The 19,873-nt window shown below is 41.9% G+C and overlaps 1 protein-coding gene across 7 annotated transcripts in view; it reads right to left on the reverse strand.

Annotated features, from left to right (window-relative positions):
* The window catches only part of NFATC1 (nuclear factor of activated T cells 1), a 106,439-nt gene that overhangs the window by 59,768 nt on the left and 26,798 nt on the right, over window positions 1-19,873 (reverse strand). For all 7 annotated transcript variants that reach the window (XM_010708284.2, XM_010708281.2, XM_010708283.2 and 4 more), the window contains exons 3-5: window positions 10,269-10,471; window positions 7,093-7,265; window positions 5,040-5,180 (exon numbers count right to left, since the gene is read on the reverse strand). In XM_010708284.2, the coding sequence (XP_010706586.2) occupies window positions 5,040-5,180; window positions 7,093-7,265; window positions 10,269-10,471 (517 nt within the window). The remainder of the gene's footprint in view (window positions 1-5,039; window positions 5,181-7,092; window positions 7,266-10,268; window positions 10,472-19,873) is intronic.

The raw sequence follows: 19,873 nt of genomic DNA on the forward strand, positions 1-19,873 counted from the left end.
TGAAAATCGAGAGGAACAAAAAGCCTGTGACATGCTTCAATGGACACTTAAATTCATCCAGCTTTCTTCTTTTCCATATTGCATTTTCTCTGTGCAAACATTTGGCTGACCAAACTTGACAACTCTTTCAACATAAAGGAAACTTCAGGTTTTCCTATTTGATATAGTTATAGAACAGAGAGATTTTCTTTGGCATATACACTAAAAATTTGGTGATCTCACCCAGCTATCTCTCATCTGCTCCAGCATAGCTATTATCATGCTACATCAGTGTCTTAATGATCTAAGAGCGCAACCTGTTCCAGCAGCAAAGACAAACAGTTTTGACAGAAAAATTCATTTAACATAATAAAAATGATACTACAATGAACAGTTTGAAGCTAAATCTGAAAAACTGTTTAACTCTTTGAAAATGCCCATAAACAGGAGAAAATAATTGGAGGAAATGTTGCTTAGGTGGTGTTTACTTCTCCATCTTCCATGAACTTGAGTTTCAAATGCTTCAGGCACAATAGCTGGGGATATTATGTAATTAGGTTACAGGTGCTAGGATCACTGTTGATTTGAAGGCAGAATAATCAGCAACATGTTCAAAGCCACAGAAGTCCATAAGCCTGGAGTTACTAAGAGATGTAGTGCTACAAATAGTGAACTCTATTATGCCCACTAAAGAGAGTGATGCGTCTTCAGGGTTGCATACATACAAGACAAAAAGGCTGTCAAATTTAACAGCACAGAATCAGAATTTCAAAGTCAGTGTTATCTGAAAATCTGATCCTATGACAAAGCTGGGTGTTACATTTCTGCCTTTCTGTTCTTTAAAACTCTTGCCTTGAGCTCTGGTCACTAAGCACAAAACCAAATAAGTGAGTTTGGTGCTCTAACTTAAAGAGTGGAATCTCAATTGAATGATAACCAGTAATAATACACTAAATATCCAGTTCTTCCTATATATCAAAACTTGCTAATAATGAGGATTTCAGTCATTTTAACCTGATCTCTGAAATATGTCTCGACTTGGACAAATCAAGGGAGTCCAGAAATACTTGAGCTAGCTCTAGTGCCAAACGTATTCTAGCTACAGGAGCAAGGAGAGATTTTTGGTCTAACTGGATAAGTTAACTCCTTCAAATCATAGTGCAAGACTTTCCAAATCCTAAAACACCTTGTGCAACTCTACAATATCCTAGAAGGAAGGACATGGGTATATGCCAAGAAGATAAACCTCTATCTTCACTGTGCTTCGGTGCTTGCAATACTACTTGTGTCTCATTAGTAAATTTTCACTTGTCAATTACAATAAACATTTCTGTGAACTGAGTTATAGAGAGACTTAAACATCACTAATCATGCTCTGATACACAAGGAGACAAAAGTCTGATTGTTTCTGTTAGGTTCTTTGTGCTTTTTTATATTCTCATAAAGGTAACTCTTGTTACCTTTCAAAAATAGCTTTGTAAATAGATAATGTTTGTAGACATTGTTATAAGAGAAAAAAAAGAAGGTAACTTCCAGATATATAGTTATAGTTTAAGAGTTTAAAAACTCTTCAAACATCTCTGCATTTTCTTAACTTCCCTGAAGGTTTTTGTTGCCTGGTACATTCACACAACCTAGAAACTACATAAAAAGATTAACAAATGTAAGTTAATAACTCAGTGTCTTTTAATATAGATCCAGATCACAATCTAAGCTTTTCCAGATGAGTGTGTTAGGAAGAAAGCATTTTGCTGATCTTAGTCAAATACCTCCTTGCATAGCTAACATCAACTTCTTTTCATCAGCTTTCATAACCAAAATGCACACCCTGCCTCCACAGTGAACACCAGCACAGAGCATCAAGTGTCCTTGTTTCTAGGATGCTGCAGATATCTATACTCATATTTCAGAAAGTATTGATGCTTCTGATGAAAACAGATTTCTGCAGTGTCCTAAATCTAGCACCCAGCAAGCGTGACACACAGACTCACAAGACACTTGAAAATTAGGAAGAGAAACCCATGACTATAAGGACAGAAACTGAAAGAAGGTAATTATTAGTGTAATATGCAAGAGAGAAGTATATTGTGAGATCCTTCTGTCAAAGTAAATGCTGAATTTAAAAGAGTAAATTTCTCAATGTTCATTCAGCATTTACATCTTAACTATCCCTAAGTTTCTTGGATGGTTGCTTTATGCCATCAATAATCATTGGAAAACACGGTCTGATGTGCAAGCAATAAAACACTGAATAAAATCCTCTGAAATAAAGTCTCATTTCAACACATGAGAATTTTTTTCTGGTCCTGCAGCAAGCTTGAGCTAGCTTCAGTCTACTTCTGAAAAGATCCATTGTTTATCCAAAGAGGTGCCCTCTGCCTCAGCACCACGCCGTATCACAAGGGGTTCTTCCAGATGGGGTCCTCACAGCCCTGCTTTCACAGTCCTTTCAGCAAACCTTCACCCTGCAGCTGACTAGTTCCTCCTCTGTGTTGCACTGCTGCAAAGAATCTTTTGCTCCTGTTCATACACTCCGTGGCTGAAAAGAAGCCAGTAAAGGGTTAAGCTGAAAATACCATGTCCTGCCTCCCCGGTTCAAAGATTGATTTGATCATTCTTCAGGGATTCCCTCTTGTATGAGTCACAGTTAAGACAGACTCCCTACGCAAGGAGGCCAGGATAATGCCATTCCTCCAGAGATTACAACAGCTGAGGGCTAGCCCTGAAGACGGAGAGCTTGGGACTCATGCTTGGAAAAACATTCAGCATACCACAATGCACTCAGCAGACTTAAAGAAATTATTCAGACAGAAGGAAAAAAACCACAGAAGCCAAACACAACGTGTTCTCAAACTCTCTGCGTTAACCAATTAAGTATGCAGACTAGCATAAATTAGACAAGCACACGGAGGCTGCCTCCTGGCTTGGGGACTCTGCCTGAATAAAGACTGAAAACATGAACTCATGTAGTATAGTGTTTAAATTTCAAATAAAGGATATTTTCCCTTTATAGAGTGCAATTATTCCTGTGATCTGTTACTTTGTAATAGATGTATTTGGCTGTTACTCACTAGGAACGTGATTAACATTTTGAATTCAAAAACAAAAACAGCAACAGTGGCAAAACTAATGAATGTCTCCAGCTAATCACAAAAGTTCATAACTAACTTTCTAAGAGAAGGAGAAACTATGCTGGTGTTCCTTCTCTTGACCTACTTTTACATACATGCAGTAGCTGAGAGGGAAACACTGCTTGCTGATTTTCAAAAGCAAAGGCTGGGAATGCATTTTTATTTCATATAATACACAGTGACCTTGCTCAAAAAATGAGCTGAGACAATCTGTCACTAAAGACAATGATGCACTAGACTTGCTTGTTTTAAATGCATCAAGCTGTGTTACACAAAGTAGCACACAACTCAGAGTCCATAGAAATTGCCCTGGATTTGCTGGCAAAATTCTGAGCCATTCCTAGTGACATAATTGCCTTACAAATCAGCAGCTGGGCAGTTGAGAAATTATTGCAGGCTAGGTGTTCCAGGCAATGCTTTTAAACTATAAAGGCTCATCCCCATAGTGTCCTCCCATGTGGCAGTACTGCCTTGCAATCGCACCAAATCTCCTGTGATAGCACTAAAATGAAGCAGGGAGTCTCAAATCAGATCTTTTAGTAAATTAGTAATCATACTGATTACTCTTCAATGGCAACAGCTCACTGACTGACTCCTACAGCACTTCCGTCCGCTCTGCACCCAGAAGTCAGAGAGCAGGGGGACCTCTGGCGATGTCTTCATGTAGAGGAGACACTCCTGCATGGGTCCATCCTACCAATCCATACACCCAAGCAGGGTTTTCCAGAGTGACAGGCCTTTAGATCATTTAATTCCTCACCAGAAGACTCAGTGTACAACTATAGACTCCTTCATTTCTCATGATTTTTCAAAAATGTTGCATATATAATTTTTTCTTGATCTCCATGTTGTTTTTGTATTCTGCCTTTGTGCAGCCTCCAATTCCTTTTGCTTGAGGGAGGTATCTGTCTGGCTAGACAGAGCAAGGCTGGCCTTGTTTTGTACTTTTGTAATTTAAGTCAATATAGTGAGCATCCTGCTTTGTCCAAATCCACACTGTGGTACCTGCTAGTGAGCAAGGAGCATTTCCATTATAGTTCTCTGGTACAGGATAGTTCAGAAATTTTTCACAGTCAGTAAAGGCACTAACCCAATTTTGTAAAGGGAATGAAGTTTAAATATGAAGTACACAGAACTACTCTTCTGTCTCATTCCTCTATACTCAGATTTTTATGCTGCAATATTGCCCTTTCTTTTTTTTTTTTCAATTTAAACTTCCTGAAGAAGCCAAAAGGGCATCCTGCTCGCTCCCTGAGTGCAGTGTGGCACCTGGGACTGCACGAAGGGCTCAGGATTGCTCTGCCTCAGCTTGATGCTTACTTTTGGTGACTTAAAGTGTGATGGGAACCTTCAGGAAAGCCCCACACTTGTCCCCTGGGAGCCTGCAGGTGCTATAGTGGGGGGAGGAAGCTCTCGTGCCTCCTCAGCCCTTTCCCCACCGGGGCTCCCCTTCCTACTGCTCTGCTGACACCACCAGGGCTGGCCTGAGGAGCGCCCAAGATGCTTGAAAGTGCAGGGGGGGTTCAGCCGGCAGCTGAGGAATCCATGGCTTGAGTCAGTGCCACGGAAACCCTTTCCAAAACAAGACTCCAAGCTATCCTTAACTATCTCATTTCAGAGCCTGACTTTGACTCATAGCCCTGCTCCCACTCCACCATGCAGGCGTTACAAGGAATGCCACTGCGGGCCTCCAGTGCTCTCCCTCTGTTGCACTGCTGCAGAAACAGCCTCACTGCTGCCTGCCTGTGTCTACAGCTGCTGCAGCACGAGGCCTCAACACAGACCTCTCTCACAGCTTAACCCAGAAATGTGGAAAACATACTATGCACAGAGGAAAATGTGATTATGGGGATGATGCTATCACCATTTGGCCAGGATTTTGTAACAGGGGGAAGAAGGCAGACACGAGTCTAAATTGAAAAGACATACCTGGTGCTTTCTCCAAAAAGATGACTTTTGAGTCTTGCAGAAAGTTATGGCCGGTCAGAATCATCTTTTTCCCTCCAGTAACAGGAAAGCTGTCAGTACTTTGCTTCTCCACCAGAGGCAGTTCTTGGGCAGATCTCTGAGCTGGAGAGGTATATAAAAGACAAAAAAAAAAAAGCAACCACAAACACACAAAAATAAATAAATATTACATTAGCAAGGGACCTAATACTTGCAATCCTTACTCTCATAAGATAAGCTGAGTTTGATATAAAAACAAGGAACAGTCAGAAGATTTGTAGGAAACACAGTTTCTAAGTGCTTTTGTCATAAACAATACTCTTATCAAATACAGTGGCACAGATTCAAAAAGCTCACAAAAAACCCTGGATGCTTAAGTTTAAAACTCAGCTTGATCTGTACTATGCCAAAAAGAATTTAGAGAAATTTGTTTATTTAGAGTAACTTCTCCAAGAGACAAAATAATAGTTCCTCGCATATATGCCACACATTTACAAGGCATACTTGAGAACAAGATCATCCACATCCAAACTACATCACTGTCACAACAGCCATAGTTGCAAACTGACTTTTATCAGTAGCTACGAGCCTCACAATCCAGCAAAAGTTCACGGTTTAGAAAGCATATTTCCACCAACACCTGAGTGCCAAAGCACATGTGGACTCATACAAACAGAAACCGTGTTCTCGTGGCAAATATTTTATCATCTGAACTGCGACATGGAGTGAGCATGGCTGAACTTCAAGGGATGATGTGACATTTTATCCAGATTACATGGTTACTCCTGGTGTCACATGCACTAAGAGATGCATGAAGTTTTTGGCACCAGCTTATTTCACATTCTGCACTGGAAATAACACTAGCACTCTTTTTTCCCTCCTGTTTTCCATTCCTTTGAGGAGGCATGTACCACGCTTTTGCTCATTACACGGTACTTAAAATTGCAAGTCACAGATATAAATCCAAGTGGCTTCATATTTAATGGCCTCTTGAACTTGGCACATTTGGATGGACTGTTCAGGATGCATTCAAACTTTGGCCTTATCATGCTACATAGCAACTGAAAATGTCTCATCAGCTACAGCAAGGAACAGGATAAAACCATGGCTCCTTTTTTTTGCTTCTTCCTTTTTTTCTTGATGTTTATTAACCTAGAGTGTTTTCAAAAAAGGAACGGGGAAAATTATCCATCTCACACATATCCTGGAGAGAAGATACGGCCTTATGTCAGTCTACCTGTTATAGGTATGGAGGCTCTGCTACTCTTCATAGTAACATTGGAATACCTTAATATAACCTCCTTCCCACCGTCACCACTTGTTTGTTTATTTAAATGAATGACTATGAAGGAAGAAGGCTGTAACTATTGGTATAACAGCACTGCTCTTTCCTATAAAGCTTGCTTCTCTTGTAGACTCAGACTACCAGAATGGCAGCAGTCTGCCCTGCAAAAAAGGATGTAGTACTTATACTGGTCTTAAAGTCTGTGACTGATGACACTGCTTTTGCAAGAGGAATGCGGGGATGCTCTTTCCCGGAGCTTTGCTATTAACAATCCCTAGAAAAATACGAATACCAAGCAACTTGAGCCATGGTGTCACCTCTAGTGTATTGCTAGCCCTTCATCAAAGCTTTCAGGTCCTGTTTGCTGACTTTTTGCTTTATGCTGGGGAGAGAGAGTGACTAGGACACCATAATTGCTTTCCAAAACTCTTACAGTTGTCACCTGTATGATAGGAAGTCACCAAAAAAACCCAAATCTTGCCAATTCCAGGCCTACTGTTAGCTTAGCAGTACTCTATTTTTGTTCTAAGTGCGTTCTTCCCTATAAAGGGATAGAAGCACAAAGCTACACTTTTTTTTTCTACAGCAAAGGTATTTTGTCATCAATAAAACCATGCATTTTTGCAAAATAGAGCAAGGTTCACTGGCTAGACAAGTACAGCAGAACAAGTGTTTAGCATGTTGGTGGACAAACGCTGCATGTTCAGTGACACAAGAGCTAGCAAGTGAAAGATATCTGTTTCTACTTACAGCACTCGATAGGGTTGGAGGCTACTTGCAAAGAGAGGGTCCTCCCGTTGGACTGTGGGATGTGGACTCGGAAGACCAGTCGCACACGTGTGTTCTTCCGCCCAATGTCTGTTTCTCCCTTCCGCAGCTCAATGTCAGAGTTTCTGAGCTTTAATATTCCAGCACAGTCAATGCTACCCAAAAGGGAACACAGAGCAATTCAATTCATTTCAAGCAGAATTCAGAAGGACACAAGAGTGCAGTTTCTTCTCTCTCTCCTGTACATCTTCTGTGTCATACACAGCCTCATGACCAAGCTAAACACATCAGACTTCATCCACAAGTAGCTCAGTTCAGGCTATTGGTGGTAACACATAGCAGCTAAACTTGAGCACACAAACCTAGGCTGTTACTCCAATTGCCAGAGGAAGAAAATGTAAAAGATCCTCCCATCCCAACACACCGTGAAAGGATGGAGCTTACAGACCAGCTGAAGTGCAAAGAAATGGACTAAAGGAGTCCAGAGGACAGGACATGACTGCACACTGTGTTACTAACTTAGAATGCAGGTATAGTAACAATTTCACATGTTATGGCTAATTCGGATAAAAATATTCAATGATTTTTGTTCTAGAGCAAAGTCCTGACAATACTCATTATTGAGCGTAGTTCTCACAAAGTCAGACCCACTCTCAATGTGCTTCTATATGAGTGAATTTGTAAGAGTCGTAAGCTGAAGTGAGCTGAAGCTTTGCAAGAAAAAAATAAAATAAACTCAAGGTTTCCCCTCTACATTAGAGAAAAATGTGCTGTTTGTCAGAAAGAACTCCTGCTATTTCTGACCTCTCTCACTCCTATTTTTCAATTTTGGTTTTCTTGTGAATGAGTCAGAATTTCTGTCAAAGCAAATTCCAACAGAGAAAGTTCACAGAACAAAAGATAAATAAACATACACGCTCAAAAATCCACTGCAAAAATACCTCTGCTTTGGTTAAGACTACAAAGTCTGCACTGCAGTTTATTCTGGGCACTGGTCTCTGGCATGCATTTTATTATACTAAATACATATAGTTTAATTTTATTTTGAATTAAAGAGTTTAATTCCTCCTCCAGACCTTTGAAGCTCAGTTCTGAAGCAAACTGCAAACAAAAACTATGGCAGCCTGGTTTTGACCTGCATTTTTTTTGAAGTATAGATTTCAGAGTAACAAAAATACCTTTGCTGGTATGATCAAAGAAACTAATGAACATATTAATGCTTCTTAATGAAGCATATTAGCAGAGGAAGTCATAAGAATTAAGAAATATTTGTACGTATGTCAAAATTTTATGCAATAATCCATATGACAGAGAAGAAATGATGTGCATCTCACTATTGCCTCTTTCATAGCAAGACTTGTAAAACAAAACAAAAAAACCTCAACAATTGGTTCAGACTCTGTAAGGTACAGAGGAGCACAAATCAGGCTTGTAAAATCACAGATATTAACACTTGAAATCGATAGTAGTAGTTATATGTGCAAAGTTAAAATATGCTAATAAGCTTCATTGCTTCATTATACAAAAGCCAAATACACAAAGTATTTGTGAGAAAAGTCCTTGGCTTTAAATTTCAGTTCATTGTTAGCCTACATGAGGTTTTAGAGCACTGACATACAAGGCTTATATAAGCCAAAGCACTGTTTGTGGTTCTTGGGAGAACTCTACTATGATCTGGCATATGTGTCATGAAAATACTCAGTTTGGTTCCAGAACTGCGTGACTACCTTTATTCTATAGGGAAAGATGATAGAAACAGTATTAATGTTCCCGTATGGCAAAAAATATCATTCAAACTGGGTAACAGAAGAACCAAGAAATATTTTCTGTGTACGAAGTGATGACATTTCAATAACCTCAATGGAATTGTGCCAGCTTCCAGTGACAGAAAATGGGGCCACTAATTTTGCATGCTCGTCACGACTTAACACAGTGAAGTGACAGAGGTCCTCAGATCTTGAGTGATGATCCTCATCCCAGCCGGCAGTGCAGTTAACCACATTCTAGTTCTTCTATTTACATGATGCACTCCAGCACATGTTGCACATGACATTGCAAACCAGCTTCTAATAACTGCTATATACAGAAGGGCTTCAAGTGTCCGATACCGTTTTTCACTTCATTAAGGTGAAGAAAACAGTGTATGAATAACCAGGAGTAAAATCAAGGTTTTTTAAAGTTCCCTGGGATTTCCCATGGTCTTTGTTGTGGTGGGGCCTGCTTTCTTTTTGTCTGTTTATTTACTTGTCTTTTCTGTCTCCCTATAAATACACACAAACCTGCACACAACCATGTATACATATATGTACACATGCACATTAATACATCAGTAGATGCACATACAAATTCCTCCCAGGGCAGCTGATTTGGAGAAGGGTTAGCATCATTGAATAAGGGTTGAAGAAGGGAGTGGATTAAATCATACTGAGGGTCTTGCTTATGTCACATACACAGCTTGATACTGGATTCCTTATACACAATCCTGTAATGAAATTTACCATTAACACTCAGATTCCTATTAATTCAGAAGTTGTAAGGTGTGGGTGCTTTCTTTCCTGCACGGAAAAACTCATTCCAGTTTAGTAACTGCATTCTGTAAGTTTTAACTCCTTCCCTAAAAATTTTGCTTCTAAACAAATGCCATTGTAAAATGTGGATTTTTATTAGATAAGAACTAAGAATGGTTTTGTTTGTCATGAGAAAGGCTAGGTTACTTGGAAATGTCCTCTAGAAGAGGTTCCATTGACATCCAAAGATAAATTTTAATAGGCCCTGTTCCTTGTGCTAGCACATACAGGAGTAAGAGGTGTCATATTTAGAAACTAAATGCAGGAGCTGAGGTAGGAGATATTTAGAGCTTGGTAACCGAGACACTTATTTTAAATGGCAAATAAGCACATTGGCTGAAACTCTAGAATGAAAGCAATCAGTTGTCATAAATATTTGCAAAGTTCATTTTGTTGTTAAGCTGATGAGAGGCAGTTTGTGCTAGTGAAGTTGTGAAAACTTACTACTACTAAGTGGAGTTAAAAAAAAAAAACAACAGAATAAGGAAAATAGTATACAAGAAAAAAAAAAATAATCACAAAACAGAAGAAATTAAGTGGGAAGACCAAGAGGAAACTGCTAAGCAGTCAGGGATAGTGTCTGGGTCTTACGTTGCTCTCATGTTGTTCTCTGGAAGAAGTGGGATTTCCAAGACTTTGGTGTTGGAAAGTATTGTTTCGTGGCTGGTGGTGGAAACAGTCTTCCCAGTGATTCGATGAACCTGGTAGAAAGCATGGGGTCGCAGCAGGCGGTCGTCTGCAGTCCCAATGAACAGCTGTAGCGTCAGGGGCTCGCTTTCTAAGTAACCATGGAGCTGGCAAGAGAACAGAAAACGCCCACTGAGCACCACGGACATAAACTGCTAGGAATCAATTAAATTTTTATAAGCAGGAGAGCCTAATTCAAGGAAAGAACTTGTGACAGGTGCTATGTGTTAAGTTTCCCCCTTCAATTTTTCCTGTAACGTAATATTGGTACAATAAAAAGGTGCACTCAGAAAATGTCTCATTATCTCGGAGGACCTGAGGCATTTTAGATGAGGTGAACTTTTGTGCACTCTTGCTATGTCCACAGAAATCTTTGCGTAAATTCTGTCGCAGAGTTTGGCAAAAAAACCCACAAAACAACACAGTCAAATGTTCATCTGCAGTACTGAGGGTAGCAATGGTAAGGGGGTTTTGCGTGTGGAAAAGAGCATAGATGATCCACCCCTAAGCTTCCTGGGTTCCACATGTGGAGGATGTGGAGGACACTTCCTCTCACTGATTTTTATGCCAATAAAAACTGGAACAGAATGGAGACAGATCATGTGTACATAACTCGATGCTCACCATGTGTGCAAATTCTTCTTAGAATTGCACAGAAATCTCAATGAAGCTACTTGGCCTGACTTGAGCCTCATTCGTGTTACAGTGACAACTGTGATGCCAACAAGAGTTATTTCTACTACATGTCAAAGCAGTAGTGCCTACCCTCAATACTGTTGCTCTGAAGCAGCCACCTAGAGTTTATGCCAGTGCAAAGCCCAGTCTGCCAAGGGAGAGCAGACAGCACATGAGTGAGCCGTATGCATCCCACTCCTCTGTCATCAGCAGCCCTCTGCTCTAAAGCACGAGGCCTCACGGCTCTGTGTGCTGCTCAGTATTTAAGGTGAGGCCAGCCTAAACTCTGTGAAAAACAAGAATACAACAGATGCTGCCAGGTAGAGGCTGTCTTCAAGCAGACACAAACTGAGCTCCCTACCTGCCAGTTTGGCTCACTTTTCATCTTCAGACTACAAGGGTCTTCAAGATCAGCCCTGGCTGCAGAAAAGCCCAGGATGAGCAAGCTCAGCGAGCCCAACAGCCTGGCAGATGAGGGGTACACTGAGTAGCAGGGAAATAATTGAATTGAGTACATCGGCTCCAATGCCTGGCAAAAACTAGCAGGTAACAGGCAAGACAGAGCTCCTGGCTCATACTGCCATGCCATGCAAAGGGATCTTGCTGCTGCATGCAGAATGTGTCCCAGGCAGGCAGAGAGGTTTTGCAGTTTCCTCTCCCCACACCTCCTGACTGACCTCAGTGTGCCTGCCACACCATCACTACAGCCCAGGCAGCTATACCCTTTGTAGTGAACCATGGCACAGAGCTCACAGTACAGAAGCACTCACAAGCAAGCTCAGGGACTGTGCCTGCCACAGGCCCCAACCACTTCTGTTGCCCACACCCATGCTGAGTCAATCCCAGCCACGTGGGCATAGCAGTCCCACAGTCCCCTTGCTCTTCCATCTCTCATCACTCTACCATTTCTTCATGCTACCACCTGATGCTGGGAAACAAGCCCTCAGAATAACTCTCTTCCACCTGAGAGCTGTGAAGCCCTGCACTGTGAGTAGGGAGGATGTAGCAGCTGCAGGAGAGAGGAGCATGAACCAGGTGGGCAGTTACAGGAGGTATGTAGTGCTGAGGAAACGTTCTCGCTGTTATAGGTATACTTTCCTCTGCTAATGATTCAAGTGGGAGAGACCAGGCTTTCTGGAGGTGTACAGCATCACTACACCATCACTAACTCAGACAGATCCGTTTTATGCCATTGATTACATCTTGGTGAGCAGGAACAATTTTAATTTATGGAGTAGGAAAATGCAAACAAAGCTACTTCCCTACAGCTTTTTATTTATTTTTCCACAGAAGATTTGCTGGGTGGGCCCCTCCCACGATCCTACATCAAGCAGGAGGATCTGCTGCCATTCCTTTAATGTGTGTAGCTCTTTGTGGAGGAGGCTGGAGGCTCTGATGCTTTCATTAACTCCTCCACATCTCTTCCCTGTCTCCAATACAGGCAGTGTCAGAATGGTGGAAACAGAAAAGCAGATCTCAGCCTCAGCTCTCACAGAGGTTCTATGGACTGTGTCTTTCAGTTCAGTTGCCAGCCTCAGAGCCAGGAGCAGCAGGTGACAGGCTGCTTCTCTGCCGGGTCACAAGCAAAAAGTGGCAGTGACTTTCTAATTTGCTGCTCGAATAACTTCAAGAAGCTGCATTTCCAAGATTTCAGTGGGAAACCTTAAAAAAAAAGGTGTTTTTCTCCAACAGGAGTTTGAAACATGCCTGCCATGAGGCTCAGCTTTGTCATACTGCAGCAGTCCTCAGCTCTCCTGCCTCTGACCCCACCATCAGCCATCTCTGTAGCCACTGCCTGTACCAAAACAGCGTACTTCCCCTTCCATGACAAGGTAGTTCTCAAAACACGTGGCTCCTATGTCTGGCAGCAGAAAGATTCTCAACACTAAGATCTGTGCTATAGTGCAAAAACAGAATTTTCTGGTTTTAAGTCCCAGCCCGTAGAGATGCAGTCTGAGCAGCTTGTGTGCTCCCAGCACAGCTGGCGACCACAGGGAAGCCACCGTCTCACTCAGCACATCTCTGTCCCCGCGTGCCTTGCGGCCATAGCTGTTTACTACTGCCACAGACTTGAGTAGGGCTAGCAGAGTGACCTGGATTCAGCCCGGACTGATCTCACGCTACGTCAACATCTCTAGAGCCTCAGCATTGAGGCCATGGTGACGGAGGAGACATGGGGTACTGCTGGGTATTTTCGATCGTGAGCGTAACGCAGGTTCACAGAGGAAAACGTAATAAAGTGTGACACACAAACCGATTAAATTTCTACAGGAAGCTGCTGGAAGAAAAATCTACGTAGCTATGCATTACCAGCAGTGACTTCTCCAGCTTGTTACAGAGGGTGCTTTTTATGGAGTGTGTAAAATTAAAACAAACCCATATTGAATTACAAGGCTGCTTAAAAAGTAAAAATAGACCAGCAAGTAACTTAAACCTCAATTCGTCAAAAGCAAAATCACACACTGAGATAACCATGTGTTTTACTGAATCAGGGCGAATGGGTCAAAAAATCTTAGTCTTGCATTGGGTTCTGCCATTTCAGGCTTTATCCTTAAATCAGAACTTAGCTACTGCTGTACCTCATAACCTACTTGTGAGTCTCAGACTGTACTTTTCCCACAGGTTTTTTACCAGGAATCAACCTAAAATGCAAAGCCTCACCTTTGCATCCCTGCCTTCCCACAAGAAGAGTTTAAATGCTGGAAAATAAATATTAAGATATCAGATGCATGTTCTGCATTGTTCTTTAAACTGTGTCATCTTCAAACCAGATTTATGATTGTATTTCTTTTTTTTTAAGGTCCTGTTGTACAGCTCTGCTGGGCTTCACTAAGCCGTGAGCTTTCTCTGGATACATCACATATTGTTAATCATGCATTCTCTGGGAGCTCTTCCTCATCTGGTAGGTCTGAATCTGAAGAGAGACAGTGCTCAGCATGATGAACAAAGATGAGATTTCAAGGGAATGGAAGTGTCAAAAACATCCAGGAAGATAAGGTTGCTAGTCCAGTTACTATACAGTTGATTTTGCAGCCACCAACACAGGCAAAATCCTCACTCAACTGTAAGTTTTGTGCTCTGCAGTAGAAGGCTTCAGATCTCAAATACGTATTTCCCTTTGTGTTTTCCTCAGTGCATCATATTTGTTACTTTCACATCATGTGACTTATATTCCAATAGAAGCAATAACAGACAACAGTGCAAGGATTAACATTTGAAGGGGCACATACTGTTGACTAAATTTAGGCCATTCTCCCAACATACAATTTCTGTGACAGATAATACTGAACTTTGGAAGAGTTTTTGGTATGCTGTAGATGTCTGGAAAACAGGCAAGATTCCGCACACTTTCAGCAGGTACAGCAAGAATACTCTGTGCCTCCCTCAAAATGTAGAAGTGTGACATTACTGTCACATCATCCAGAAGAACGAAAAGGGGAGCACTGGCACTACAGGAAGAGCTGTAGTACTCTGGGCTATTACATTTGTCAACAGGTGAAGGAAACAGAAAACAAGGTGAACGTGAAAGGGGAAGGGGTAAAGGGGAACTGAGTATTTCTATTAGTTAGGAAAGATTTCACACATTCACATACACGCATATTTTCCATGCATGCTCTGGAATACTGTACTTGGTATAAAGATTCTGTTTCCTGGCATGCAACACGGGATGCGTGCGTCAGACACCCTATTTTTATCTTTTTCTCTGTGTAACACAGTCCCAAAGCTGAAGCTCTTCTCATAATACCTCAGTGGCTGAGTACGGGTGACAAAGGCTGCTCTCAGCTGTAGGGTTCATAAAAAAGGATGTGCCTTTCCTATCAAGCATGCTTTGCTTGGCAGTACCTACATCCAGATGGAAAGAACCATACATTCCCCTGATGTGAAAGTGTAAAGGGACGTCGCTCCAACTAAGGATCGGATGCACACAGTTATTGAATGAGCTGTTCTTCCCCAGTAAAGGTGAGAATACAGCAGCCACCTGTTTTAATACAAAGTAGAGATGCAGGACAAACTTGAGTATGTAGATAAGACCACTGTGGTCAGTGTCACTGGTTTTGAAGGGAAAGTAGGTCATGTTCTCCTGTTCTGACTGACCATTGACTAACCTGCTCTTTTCCTTTTTGAGCAACGCTGTAAAAATATTTGAACTCATCTCCAAAGACATTTGCATATATATTGTCTGAAGCTGCTAAGATCAAAATCAGACTTTAATTGTGGGCCTGTTTTACACTCCTCTCATTCTATCAAAAGCAATGCAGTCACCAGTAATTAACAACCAGAACAGGACTGATCACAGTTAAGCTCTTCATCATCTTACATCATCTTACGCAAGAGTGAGAGAAGACTGCACCGCCTGAGTGACTGCTGCACCACAGCAAGCTTTCTCTGGAATTCCTAAACCTCTCTGTCATCGTTTTCACAACACCATCTCTCACCAACACCTCTTGGCTCTCATTAGTAAATTGCTGCTCATCTTGATGCATGGTGCCAAAGCAAATCCCAGCCTTTCCCTTGGAGTGCACAATGTGGAATGGGCTTATTGTTCCAGCACGTCCAGGCAGTGTGGTGCTGAATGCCAGGAGGTGTTCCTCTGACAGCCAGCAAATCCCAAGGAAAACAGAACCATTTCTCCCAAGCAGCAAACATCTGACTGCAAGGTAGCACCTGATTTAGATATACATCAATCACAAGCTGAGGTTTATCACAAACATGAGCATACCCAACCACAGGGTGTTCCTGTTGTATCCGAACACAGTGCCTGGTACATATCTACAAAATTTGGCAACCAGAATTGAACAGACCTGAAAACGATAAGCAGAAGAAGCTGGAGTGTTTTTAACATAAACATTAGAAAAACACAAAACCTCTCCAAGCTCAGTGAGGCTACTGAATTTTGAGGAATTTTTTCAGATGTTGTGTCCCATATCTCAAATGCTATTTCAGAAACAATGGTTATCCTAGAGACTGCAAAGAAAACTTCTACTATTTAAGTTAGGACATTTATTTTAAGAAAGGCAGCTGAAATATCCTGTGTGCTTCCGTCAAAGTACTTTGTGCTTTTGGCATGCTGAATTATCTGTCGAAATGCTCAGAAAACTACCTGTCATAACAATAAGCTCTCTGTGCCTGGAAAGGCTCCCAGAGGCCGCTGAAAGAATGGTCCCATTCCGGTGGGAGCCAAGGAGGCCATCATGGCCAGACACACCAGCCAGGTGTATATGGAATGACTTTTCAGTGTACTTGCAGGGAGTTCTGCAAAAAGACCACAGGCACACCAGTGCTTCATTTTTGCAGGCAACAAGACATTCCCCAGACTCTAACTCTGTAAATACGTTAAATGAGTGCTGCTGCTGATTTAGGGCTTAGCCCATTCCAATGTTTTTAGGACACCCACTAATATCAATGTGGGGCACAACCAGGGACTTCATATCCATCCTCTAAACTAGTCAGGAGCTTGTGCTTGATACTGTCCAGGCTATCAAGTGCTGTGTCCTTCATGACAATGATGTGCAAAAATCCATATGTAACACCTGTATCAGCAATAAATTTGTAAATGTGCGTGCCTGTTCTTTGTACATTTAATACATAATCAAGTCTCTGTGAAAACAAACACATCTATACCTCTAAAAATAATAAGAAAAATATCTACCTTTTTTTCATCTCTTCTTGTGCCCCATCCCTGGAGGCATTCAAGGCCAGGCTGGATGTGGCTCTGGGCAGCCTGGTCTGCTGGTTGGCGACCCTGCACATAGCAGGGCTTTGAAACCAGATGATCATTGTGGTCCTTTTCAACCCAGGCCTTTCTATGATTCGATGATTCTTCTCCAGCTATGCCACTGATGGCCATACTGCTTGCACTCAGCAGTGCTTTACACATCTGTCTGTCTCACTCTTATTTCAGAACTCTTCAAGGAATAATCTGTGCTTGAGTATTAGTCTGGAGAGAATCATTAGCAAGAATAAACACTCAGTCTGATGAAGGGGGGCTTCTTTTGCTTATTCTCTCATCAGTGATTTGGAATGTAATTGCTAAACACTTTCAAAACAGGAAAATGTGATAAAATGTAAAATCTATAGGATAGTGAAATCTTTGAAGTAATCCTGCTGGTCTATTCAAGCTAGAGCTTCAAGAACTCCACAAAATAGCTTTATTGCAATCTTTCTCAATGAGTAGGTTTTTGTTGTTGTTGTTGTTGTTTTTTATGGTAACTGCACGTGATGAATGGTAAAAGAAAACTGCTGCGGTCCCTGCCTCATAGTAGGCTCTTTTATCGTCCCAGTTTCTTTCCAGCTTTAGCTCCTCAAGTGGAGATGTTTCATCCACTGCTGTACTACTTGAGCGCCCTCTATTCATTTTAGGGCTCCAGCCCAGAACAGTGCAGGCTACTGCAGCCCAAAGCACACCTAGGACTAGAAGTAGCACAATGCAAGAGGCAATCTCACTTGTTGACTAACAAGACAGGCTCCCCTTCTCTTTGCTGGGAACCAGGAGAGCAAGAGAGCTTGCCAATTCTTTGATTAGGTGCAAAGCCCAGGTCCAGACCACATGTCAGTGTGGATGCAAATCAGAGGTGCTAAACTGGGGCCACACAGATGCTCTTATACACTGTTTTCTCTAGTGAGAGCACAAGGCAAAAAAAGGGAGTGTCTTATTTAAAACATTAGAGCAGAAGAACTTCAGTAAAACAAGAAGAAGAAGAAGAAAAAACACCAGGAACCAAAACAGCTGAGCTGTTCTCTGAGAGCTCTCTGGTCATTGTAGCTTCTCTGAATTTCATCTGACGCGGTTGGCCAGATTGAGCGTATAATTTATGCCCTGTATGACATAACATCTATGCTACTCTCCACAGTCCCTCACTCACTTCACATAAAAATGTAACAGAAATTCCTACAGTTTTTGTGCTGCTTTCAAGATTTATTTTTCCTTTCTGAAAATCTATTTTCCTTGGATTCACTCAAACTCTGCTTTAAGATCCAAATGTAGTTAAGAGTTGGTTCACAAATAAAAATAAGATGGCTTGTTCCTGCAAAGAGCTAAGCCTAGGCAGAGAGTGAGAGCTGGATGGAAGAAGGAGTGAATGAAAAGCAGCAGGAGTGTGTTTTATGTGGCACTTTCTAGTGCTGCCACTTGGACTTAAATTCAACAGTGCAGCAAAAGAGCAGCTGTTCACATCATGATGAGTAAAGATCTATATAAAACTTCCAGCTGCAAATACGCTGTGAGGAATTATTAATCTTAATGTAATAGAGATGCTGTATACTCAGTCACTGGCTCACAAGTCATTTCTGTCTCCATCCAGGGAAAAACAGCCTTCGTGGCTGCTGGCTCCCATAACAGCCATGAGATCTCCTTCTCTAAACAGCCACAAGATGCTGCTCCCTATTTCTAGGAAAGCTATTCCTCAAAAACAGGTGTTCTTGCTAATGATTCTCTCCAGACAAACACTCAAGAACCAACCCAGTTCACAATCCTCAAAACATCATAATCATTATATTTATGAGGATGATGTCCATCACAGTAACTAACAGGTACCTTGTGCACTGGACTGCTGGGACATCATTAATCTTGCACCCAGCACAGAGCAGGTAGCAAAGCAGAAGGCAATCTTCTACCATGAAATCAAGATGCCCCTTCCCTAATCATAGCTGTTCCCTGACCTGCTTTCAGGTGATCAAAGGCAGCCAGCAACTCTGAGCCATATCACAACCCATCTCCAAGAGAGCATCACCCAACTGTACAGCTCTGATCTCTTAAAACCTCAGCACAGCTCTCTCAGGGGAGGGCTATGAATGTTGTCCTCTGTGGAGGGAGGGAAACCAAGCCCAGGCTGCCCGCCTAAATCAAGTTTTCCTTCTCCTCAACAGCCTTGTGCTTCCCTGTGGTGGCTGCAGCTGGCCCTGTGCTCTGCCTTCCATCCTAGGCAGCCTGTGTACAAATTGCAGTTTGCCATTTATGCACCGTTCCTATGGAGAAAGCTCACCCTTATGTGCTAGCACAGGCCTTCCTGGGATCCCCAGGTGTGTGATACATGCTGCGAGGAGGAAGAGCATTAGACACTCTCTGCTGATGTCTTCTGGAGGATGCTAGCATCCATCGCAGTGACAGCACCACGGTACCCTGAGTAACCATCAGCAACTTCTCCAAATGCCTCACTGTCACCTGGTAGCCTACAAGCACTGCAGTGCCTCCAACTTCAGGGGTAATGGGTAGCCCAGCTACACCTGGGGATTATCTGCTGAAGGATCAAAGCTTTTTACTGCACACCAAAGTGAATCTTGGTTGGACAGGGGCAACACACTTCTAGGCAGAATACCTCTGAGGTTCACGAACACCTATGGGACAGTATTAGACTAGAAGTTATTACCTTTTGCCTCTATTTTTACACCTATTCCAATGATATTTATTTAAACTACCACTGAAGGCAGAAAGCTAGGGCTATGCTTAAAGGCGTTATCTCCATAAATATTTGAAGAACTATAAATACTGAGCCATATTAATAATCTGAATATTGGACTATGTGTTTCGTTGCCATACAAATTAGGATAAATAGTCTTTTGATTTTTAATTTCTCACTGTGTGATCACTGATTTCCAACAGCTCCTTTAAAAAGACAAAATTATTCTTATGTAAGACTTCATACTGTTTAGTTAGCAATAGAATTAAAGACCGCAGCAGAGAGCAGGATCTAAAAATGAAAACTCAGTGCCAGAAGCAGACAAAGCATGTTGTGCAACAACAGTTGCATGTCCCATGTTGGACACAGTATAATTAGACAGTCCATGAGTTAAGCCCAGACTGTCTTCTCTGTTTAGGGAAAAGAAAGAGCTGGAAA

This window comes from Meleagris gallopavo, chromosome 3 (genome assembly GCF_000146605.3).
Source record: "Meleagris gallopavo isolate NT-WF06-2002-E0010 breed Aviagen turkey brand Nicholas breeding stock chromosome 3, Turkey_5.1, whole genome shotgun sequence".
Lineage (NCBI taxonomy): Eukaryota > Metazoa > Chordata > Aves > Galliformes > Phasianidae > Meleagris > Meleagris gallopavo.